Here is an 8,851-nt window from a genome sequence, read left to right as displayed (position 1 = left end):
CTAATTCAGGAACTCCAAGAAAAACAAAACAAAGAAAAAGAAAAGACGCGAATCATTCAAACTATTCTCGAAGGCAAAATTCCATTTCGACCAAATGTACCCAGAGAAGAAATGGAACAAAAGCTAGCGCAGCATGGTATTCGAAGAGATCAACTCAAGGAAATTACTATGGATGATCTTTTTGAAGATAAAGTGATGGAGGCAGCTTCCCGAATAGACAAGTTAAAGAAATTATTGGACAGTCTTTCGTCTAAAAGCCCCGATGATCTGTATCTGGAAGATTTAGATTTGCTCGAGGAGAAAATGAGAGCTTCAAATTCATTTCGCTAATTTAAAACGAGAAAACAGATATGACTAGTGCTTCATCTTTGTCTCTTTCCAAAAGCGCATTCGATAGTGGAAGTCTGAATTTCTTGCCTTCCTCCATCACGAAAAATCTTCTCCAGCAGGGGAGTTTGTCAAATGATAGGAAACAGTCTGTAACCTACAATGCAACCGAACAAGATTGTGCAGGTTTCAAAATAAACGTTTCTCAAGGCTATATATCAGTCGCCAACGCTATCAACTATCAACAACAAGCATCAACTGCCTATGCTTCAGCGCAGTGGAGAAGCAACGCTAATTCCATTGTCCAAGCAGCTGCGAACTTGCCTTCCATGTCGGCGAACGAGTGCTTCTCTCTCAATTCACCAACAAGTGACCAGGCAGTCGAATGCTTCTCGGTTCTGTACCAAGAATTTAATGCTGGCGATTTCGGCTTAAGCGCAAGCCTATCTCTACCTCCTCTTCCCATAGCTGTTCTCTCATACAATACAACTGATGGCTGCTGCGGTAGTGGCTACTTTGGAGATCTCAATGGAACTTATGTCTTTTTGGTGGGATGGGGAAGTTTCGACGATGACTATGTTACGGGAACTATTACCTGTGACGGGTACGGGAACTACACCAGAGTTTCAACCAATCAATATGCCACGTTGTACATGCAAGCGATTGATGATACTGGCGCGACAGCTAATTGGCCTTCAGGTTTGTTCAACCAGGCTCTCGACTCTGATGGGTTTGGTTTTGTTAACCGTCCAGCGACTGCCAGAATAACTACCTCGAAAACTTACGTGTCCGAATCCATGTTCGAAGATGCTAAGGATATCATGAAGAACGTCCCTATTTCTGGGACGAATAAGACTTATCTTTATTACATTAAACATCTCAACGACTTGTACAACTATATCAACGTCAACGATCTCCCCACGGGTTCATCCTCCTCCTCTTCCTCCTCGTCGTCCACATCTTCTTCTTCAACTGATAACTCGAACGATGAAAATTCCAAGTCATCGTCTTCTTCTTCATCATCATCAATTCCTATATGGGTATGGATAGCAGGAGGAATAGGAATTTTACTTATTCTCATTTTGTTAGGATACATTGCTTATGCTAAAGGAAAATGAAAAAAAGCAGTTAACGCCTTCGTAAGCCCTCCAGAAAGTTTCTCAATTCCGTGACTACCATACTTTCTGCTTCTCTGTCGTAAGACAAGTTCTTAGCAACGATCAACAAAAACAAGCAAGTATAAACACCGCAGTCACCAGCTGTTCTCATTTGAGAACAGGCAGCTTCACGTATTTCCATGTTTTTCTTGCAAATTGCGTCCACTTTCCTTTGCACTTCAGAAGGCTCAAAAGATCCAGAAGCACAATCGTAGATGCAGGCCAAAGACATATCCACGCTCTCCACGTGAACCAAAATCCAGTGGTCCCTTACATTCAATGGGATGAAAAACTCATTCCCTGGGATGTCAACATGTTCACGTAAATCTTCATCGGGAAGTTGAGCAAGAGTCGCTGAAACAAAAGAAACTCCACAAAGTTCAAAAAAAGCGTCAATTTGGTCACTATCAATCCATTCCCGACCTATCATTTTTTTTAGCAAACTATTTCCAGACTGTTTAACGACCCTCGATGAAACGAAACCTTTAAACCTTTTATAACTTGGTCCTTTCTTGGACAATACAAATTACAAGGTCTTTCAAAATCGATTCTATCGTTAGAATAAGAGAGGCAGGAAAATCCATCCACTGAGTAATGATGTCTGCCTTGGCTTCTTCCGACATGAGTCCAATAGCTACTGCCATTGGAACATTGAAAGGGACCTACTCCCAAAACCTTCGAAGTAGTCACGTCGTTGAACACCGAAATTCCGGTCAAGAAAGCGGGGGGGGGGGCAGCCCCCCCCCCCCCGTACCAACTCCTCGTCTTCAATATGAAACAAGCCATCCCAAAGCAGCAATACAATATGCTTTATTTTTGTAAAGACAAACGCAACCACAACTGCAGCTAAAACAGCCCACAGTACTATTGCCCATGTTCTCATTTTCGTTTTTAGCGAAAAGTGTCCACTATCTTCCGACAGCTCGAAAGGTAGTAGTTCCAGTCCAAGTTCTCCTTTGGGAACGACTCCGCTGGGAAGTATCGTTCCGAAATGGAATTTCCTCCTTCTTTAGAAACGACAAAATCAACCATGGACACACTTCTATCTAGAACCCTCGAAAACAGAAAAAAATACTTTGAGTTTCGACTAACTTCGGCCTTAAAACGGGCTTTGAAAATAAATTTTTCAAAGTCGTAATTTTGAAGCTCTTCCAATTTGAGCTCAGGAAGTGGATCGCCTTCGAACCTGGCGAAAACGCAGGATAGTTCAACTTCTCTGAAAACCCCGCAAGAGTCATCTCTGTTGTTTAACAGACCACTGCAAACTATTCGACCATCTTCCTTCAACATAGCGTATTTTTTTTTCTTCAACACCAACAATTTATCCATTTTCTTATCCAACAATAAGCGCAACGGAGGAACTCCGATTTGCTCAGAGATTTCGTCTCCTAGAGAGTCAGGAGGTCCGCCTACCACAAACAAAGAGTCCGTGTCAATATAAGGAACTTCCCAACCTTTTTCCTGAGCTAGGTTTCTCGCTAAGCGAATGAAATAACGCCCAAACGCAGTTACACTCTCAGCAGCAGGACGGAAACCGCCTTTCGCACCAAGCGCTCCATAAAGACTGTTGGTAACGATTTTCACTGCATTTTGGTCTATTTTCTTCCCTTGAGCTTTAAGTTCTTTTCTTCGCTCAATAAGAAACTTTGCAATGAAAGGGAAAAGTCCTATAGGCTTCCTTCGAAAAGCATAGATTTTGTCTCCTACTTGGATCTCGACCTTTTCCTCAGTAATAATAGGACTCTCCATAATATTGCTTTCCACTGAAACCAGTCTTTCTTCCAAAAAGGAAGACTGGCAGATGTTCATGGCTATCATGATGGAAGGATACAAGCTGTTAAAGTCAAAAGCTTTTACCTGGCTGTAAACACCGGGTTTCGCGAATACAAAGGCGCCTTCATACTTCTTGTCTCCTTCTTTTTCCTCGTTTTCCTCGTTATCTTTCTCGTCGTCATCGTCGAAGTCGTCGTAGTCGACTACTGGAAACGCAAATCGGTTCTTTCCAAAGCAAACACTCAAATTTCGAATTCGGTGAGTCACTCCTCTGGTGTAAAGAGTTTGAGGGGCAGTGCAGGTATATTTGCTCATAGCAAAAGTAGAAGGTATGGCCTGTAACTTTTCAATCAGATGAAGCACTAGCACAGAATCCTGTACGCAGTAGGAACCCACTTTGGTAGTAATCTTCACGTCCTTCCCCTCTCCTGCCAGTGCTATTTCTTCCAAAGTAACGTCGTCTTTGGAAGAATTCAAATATTGTTCTGATAGGTCTTGTAAGCGACATCTACTCGCTCGAAGTTCACGACGAAACTTGAGATAGGCGTCCAAAATGATTCTGCCAGGAATATCAGTTTCCATTATATCATCATACCACAAAACTTTGTAAGGAATGGTAACAGTCCTTCCTATTTTGGCTAGCACATCCACCCCTTGGAAGATTCCTCGAATGTAGAGAAAGGGAAGGTCGAAGCTGCAAATGTTGTACCCGGTGATTATATCGGGATCAAGCTCTTTGATAGCATTGCAGAAGCCTTCCAAAAGGCAGGTCTCATCCTGAAACAAGCGAACCTCCACACCGTCAATAGGGAGTGTTTCCTTCGATGTAAGTAGCATCTTTCGGTTCTCAGTGACGACTGAAATCATATAGACTTGCGAATTCTTCTGCCGAGGATCAGGGAAAATGTTTGAAGACTGAGCACTGACTTCTATATCGAAGGAGACCACATTACACAAGGAGGAGTTTTCGTACAATTCTTGCAAATAATGATCGTTTTCTGACTTGTACATGAAGTAATGCTGTAAAGGACTATGGAAACAATGAAAGGCGGCACCTTTTTTGGATAACTTCAACCAACGGTCTGGTCTACGAGTCGCTACGCAAATGAAACGAGAAAAAGTACTTCTTGGTTCAAAAACCTCTCGATATTCGTCTGCGTAGGATAACTCTCCTTTCTGCTTCAGCTGCTCAAGTTCTGAAAGTTCATTAGGCGACAGCTTATCTGGTTTGAGAAGAACTTTGGACGTCGGAGAAAACTTTTGGAAATAGCAGTCATCTGCCGATTTATAGAAGACATATAAAGAACGACCTCTCTCATGAAACGAAACGAACGTGTTCATTCCGAAATACTCAAACGAATTCCTTTTTCCCGAGGTCCTCTGCGACAAAAAAACTTTAATGTCTTGAGGTCGAAATAGGGATTTTCTCTTGAATGGAAACGAGAACAAATGGGACAATACAAACACGCTTCTGTGCGGTCAAAAAGCAAAAAGCGGCCATTTTCGATTTTCCGAAATCGTAAGTCAGCCCCCAATTTCCGATTAATGTAGGAGCACCACACCAAGACATCTGCATGGACAACGTCCAATGGGATTTCCTTCTTAGTCTTGGAGATTGTTTTCAATTTCACCAAGTGGGTGCTGTGATAGATACAGGAAACCAAAGACCGACATAGAATATCCCCATCCATCGGACATCTGAAAAACCTTTCTGTTTTCATTTTCGAACTCAAGGGACACCGCAGAGAATGGTTTGGATGATAGACTCCCTTGTCCACATAGGGGAAAATCTTCAAGTCGGATAAATAACTAGCCAAATCGTGGGAAATATCGCCGTCCGGCAGCAGAGTGGTTGAAAATACGACGTGGCATGACGCTTTCTCTTCTAACTTGGAAGACCATAAAACAACCACGTTTCCCCTTTCATTGTCTATACCAGGCAGGCGACAGAGACAGGCTTGAATTAGTTGTTCCACTTCTTCTTCTCCGAAAGACCCAGATGGCCCATCCAAATCAAAAAACAGCTTTCTTTTGTCAGTAAGAACTTCATGATAAACAACCTTCCCCTGAATAGACTGTAATGAAACTACCTTGTCGAAAAAAGACAGGATTGGAGGAGGATGAGGGTCCACTTTCAAGTAAGTGTTTCGTTTGAACGTCATCGATGTCTCTTTGCGAAAAATGAGACGCTTCTTCCACAGCCGAGTTGCCAAAAACAACTTGGTCACATCCATCAAGTCTTTATTCCAAAAACGCTAACAAAGCAAGCAAACCGACGAAAAGAAAAAAACACAAAACTGACGCCGAAAAGCACAACTAAATGTTCACGCAATAACTAAACTTGTGTTGAGAGGAACGCAAAAAGCCTGTATTTGTCCAATGAAATTTAAATCGCCATATATAGAAACTCGGATTCCCTGCATAACTTCAGAATCTGAGCACAAAGAGTACGATTCTCCACCATCGTATTGCGAAGTATGCGAAGACAGAGAGCTCACATTTCCAGCCTGACACAACGCACGCACATCCCATAGCGGATACTCTTCGCTGACGTCATAGAAATACTCATTGCTCTTTCCTCCTATGCCATACAACCCGTGACTCAGACCACAGTCAAGCATTTGCAGTTGTGCATTCGAAGTGTTTTGCGAACCAAACAAGGGAGACTTTGTTCCTTTTGAACACAACACTTGCAAAGAAGATAAACGGACATAGAACGAACCGTCATGAATATAAGCATTCAAGCCCGTTACAAACTCTGTCGAATTGCAGAAAAACTCCTGGTGCAGCTCTTGTGAATAAGTCATACCATATCCCTGGAAGTAGTACGTTCCCACTTTCGTAGGAGCCCACATTCCTTTTCTTGAACTTGAGCTGCTTTTACATTCACTATCGCTACTGCCCCCACTCGATCCGGGCGGCATCCTAGATCCACACTCCAGTCTAATAGTCGCTAACGCACCAGTTGACTCGTAACTCTCTGCTTTCACGCCTACCATTCTCGTACCAAAGGGACAAATGCTGTAATCCATAGTGTCAAATTGTTGAGTATGGGACGTCAAGCTGCTATAGTTACCATCTCCGCAATACACTTGAGATGTCCAAATCTCCGGATAATAAGCAGCAACACTGGAAGGATAAACTGTATGAGCTTTTCCACCCATACCTCTTACTCCATGCAAACAAGACGAAATATTGCTGTAAAGACCTGAATGTCCTATCACACCAGAAACAGATCCATCACTACAATGCAGACGATAACCTTCCACATTAGAATCTGATAATAGAGTCTCTACATTCGAAACGAAAGAACCACTGGGGCAGGAAACAATGGTCACGTTTTTCGTAGTAGCTCCATTTTGATAGTCATACGTTCCTACTGTGCTTGGAGCAAATACTGAGCCTTTCTGAGGATTGGGTGTCGGAGAAGGTGAGGGTGTAGGTGATGGAGTTGGAACAGGAGTAGTTGAACTATAAATGGTATAGGAGTCGCCATCGGAAGGCCAGAAATAGCCGCTATTCAGCAAATCTTCGTAAACTGGTTCGTAAACTGCAGTAGTAACATTGAAAGGATCCGGCTGACAAATGAACGAAAATTCCAAACACTGGCTCAAAAACCCATAATCGATATTAACCACCGCAGTGTCCCTGTATTCTATGTCAACGACTGCAGCGCATGTAGGAGTTAGGTTAGTGTATCCTCCTTCCAAAATAGTGAAATTACGACCGGGAGACAGAATAAACACAAAACCGACGCCATACTGATTAGATTCATATTCCATAAGAACCAAAGGAGTCTCTTTATCCTGCGTATTGGATGCAGTTGGTTCCGCATAAAATTCAGCTAATCCATCTACCGAATAGGCAGGATAGTAAGCGTCTCCAAATACGTAGGGACTCACAGTTCCACCACTTCCAGTTGCACCACGAACCAACGCAACGGACTGAGTTGCATTGGTAGGATTGTAAAAGCTCCATTCCACAGTGCTGCTACCTGTGAATGCAAAACTAACTTCTACTCCTTTCTTAGAAACGCAAGCTCTGGATAACGAGGCAGTCGACAGAAAAAGGACGAACAGAATTGAAAACAACCGAACAAACAAACCTTTCATCGTGTCAAACAAAACTTAAAAAATAACAAACAGCTCATTGTAAGCTCACCTTAAGAAGAAAATCTTAGCGATCACTGTTGTTTCTTTTGGATTTTTCTGAGCTCCTTGATTTAAAAATGTCCAATAAGAAGAGACCCATCTCTGAATTCCTCCAAGGTCTCAGACAGCAAAGGTCTAGATCTTCTCCTTCTTTCAATCGAAACTCATCGAATCGAAAAATCATTCACCCTACTCTACCGTCTTCAGCTTCTTCTTCATCACGACGTCCAGTCAACGAAGCCAGCTTACCCACTTCTCCAACACAACCACAATCACCCCCACGCCAGTCACAACCTCAACCAGAATCACCATCACCATCACCGTCATCGCCTCAAGAAGAACAACAACAGCAGTATGAACAACAGCAACTTCAACATTATTATCAAGAATTACAGCGCCTCGTTGCCTTCATCGCCAACTTCCTAAATACAGACCCGGGTCAGATTCCTTTTTTTCTCAACGCTTCCAAAACTACGCACCTGGAGAAGCCCTTCATCTGCTGCAATTCTTCGAATTTACTACTCGATCAGTCCTTATGCCTTCCATATTCAAAGACTTATACCTCACCTTCTATTCTTCTTTCACAGATACCTATCAACAACAAATGCTGCTCATTCAAACGCTACAAACGCAAGCCAACGCTGTCGCGTTGTTACGCAGCTATCAAACCGACGACATCCTAGAAAAAGAAATCCTGGTATCCGTAGCTTCTCTTGTTGCGAATCCACAAGTATCCACATTCCTTATCCAACAGCTGTATATTTTTCGCAATACGCTTCCAGATATCGTCCGCCAACTCAATGAACCTTTTCCTCAAATAGAGGAAACAGTAGAAGCACAACAAACCAAGGAGCTGCTGGCTACTTTGCTTCACAGATTCAACGCCTCTCTTGAGCCACATAGAGGATTGGAACTTCTCAAGTTCATCATTGAAAACTGGAGCCTACTCCCTCCTTCAAGGTGGGATACGGTCTTACTCAACCTTTTGAATATTTCGACCGACTATGATATTCTGTATCTTAACGACTTCTTAGTCTCCGAACTGCAGACAGTGCATGACGAAAGGGACCCTCCTCATGGGTACATTCGACTTTCATCTCTTCCTTCTGGCCATCCCAGTGTCTGTCCTATCTGTAACGACCCCCAAAATTGGATACCTGACTTTGTTCGTGCTCAGTGCGGCAATTCAGACCACGCCATTTGCTTACACTGCGCTCAACATATACCAAGCGGATGCCCCTTTTGCAGACAATGATCGGGACGATGATGACGATGATACCAAATACTCTCTTCTTTTTTCCTTTTTTTTCCATGAGGTCCTCAGAATAAAAAATGCCAACAAGTAGGTCAAATATTTCCGATTACATCCGGCGAATCAGAATGTCAGTTCCATCCGCAACACGAATGTCCATTTTTCACAGACAGCCTCAAACACGCTCCCCA

At 42.9% G+C, this 8,851-nt stretch overlaps 4 protein-coding genes across 4 annotated transcripts; 2 read left to right on the top strand and 2 right to left on the bottom strand.

Moving 5' to 3' along the window:
* Positions 1-311: 311 nt before the first annotated feature.
* Positions 312-1,586, top strand: Gasu_62100 (uncharacterized protein). The gene is made up of 2 exons (XM_005702608.1): positions 312-1,367; positions 1,417-1,586. The coding sequence occupies exons 1-2, from the start codon at positions 351-353 to the stop codon at positions 1,468-1,470; spliced, it is 1,071 nt and encodes a 356-aa protein (XP_005702665.1). The 5' UTR covers positions 312-350; the 3' UTR covers positions 1,471-1,586.
* Positions 1,587-2,250: 664 nt separating this feature from the next.
* Positions 2,251-5,441, bottom strand: Gasu_62090 (DNA polymerase delta catalytic chain). The gene is made up of 2 exons (XM_005702607.1): positions 4,723-5,441; positions 2,251-4,660 (listed from the first exon to the last, which is right to left on the bottom strand). The coding sequence occupies exons 1-2, from the start codon at positions 5,417-5,419 to the stop codon at positions 2,376-2,378; spliced, it is 2,982 nt and encodes a 993-aa protein (XP_005702664.1). The 5' UTR covers positions 5,420-5,441; the 3' UTR covers positions 2,251-2,375.
* A 19-nt stretch (positions 5,442-5,460) lies between these two features.
* Gasu_62080 (hypothetical protein) lies at positions 5,461-8,341 on the bottom strand. Its single transcript, XM_005702606.1, has one exon — positions 5,461-7,391. It carries the CDS (start codon positions 7,367-7,369, stop codon positions 5,582-5,584), a length of 1,788 nt encoding a protein of 595 aa, XP_005702663.1. The 5' UTR covers positions 7,370-7,391; the 3' UTR covers positions 5,461-5,581.
* On the top strand, positions 7,402-8,851 carry Gasu_62070 (uncharacterized protein). The gene is made up of 2 exons (XM_005702605.1): positions 7,402-7,846; positions 7,897-8,851. The coding sequence occupies exons 1-2, from the start codon at positions 7,486-7,488 to the stop codon at positions 8,661-8,663; spliced, it is 1,128 nt and encodes a 375-aa protein (XP_005702662.1). The 5' UTR covers positions 7,402-7,485; the 3' UTR covers positions 8,664-8,851.

This window comes from Galdieria sulphuraria (assembly GCF_000341285.1).
Source record: "Galdieria sulphuraria unplaced genomic scaffold scaf_112, whole genome shotgun sequence".
Classification (NCBI taxonomy): Eukaryota; Rhodophyta; class Bangiophyceae; order Galdieriales; family Galdieriaceae; genus Galdieria; species Galdieria sulphuraria.
Note: the sequence above shows the minus strand (reverse complement) of the source record. Positions and strands in the feature narration are given on the sequence as shown.

Coding starts and splice junctions, on each gene's coding strand:
- Gasu_62100 (XM_005702608.1), top strand. CDS start 351: ATGACTAGTGCTTCATCTTTGTCTCTTTCCAAAAGCGCATTCGATAGT. Junction 1,368..1,416: donor CATCATCAATTCCTATATGG/GTATGGATAGCA, acceptor TCATTTTGTTAG/GATACATTGCTTATGCTAAA.
- Gasu_62090 (XM_005702607.1), bottom strand. CDS start 5,419: ATGACGTTCAAACGAAACACTTACTTGAAAGTGGACCCTCATCCTCCT. Junction 4,661..4,722: donor TTTTGACCGCACAGAAGCGT/GTTTGTATTGTC, acceptor TTCGACCTCAAG/ACATTAAAGTTTTTTTGTCG.
- Gasu_62080 (XM_005702606.1), bottom strand. CDS start 7,369: ATGAAAGGTTTGTTTGTTCGGTTGTTTTCAATTCTGTTCGTCCTTTTT.
- Gasu_62070 (XM_005702605.1), top strand. CDS start 7,486: ATGTCCAATAAGAAGAGACCCATCTCTGAATTCCTCCAAGGTCTCAGA. Junction 7,847..7,896: donor CTTCCTAAATACAGACCCGG/GTCAGATTCCTT, acceptor CACCTGGAGAAG/CCCTTCATCTGCTGCAATTC.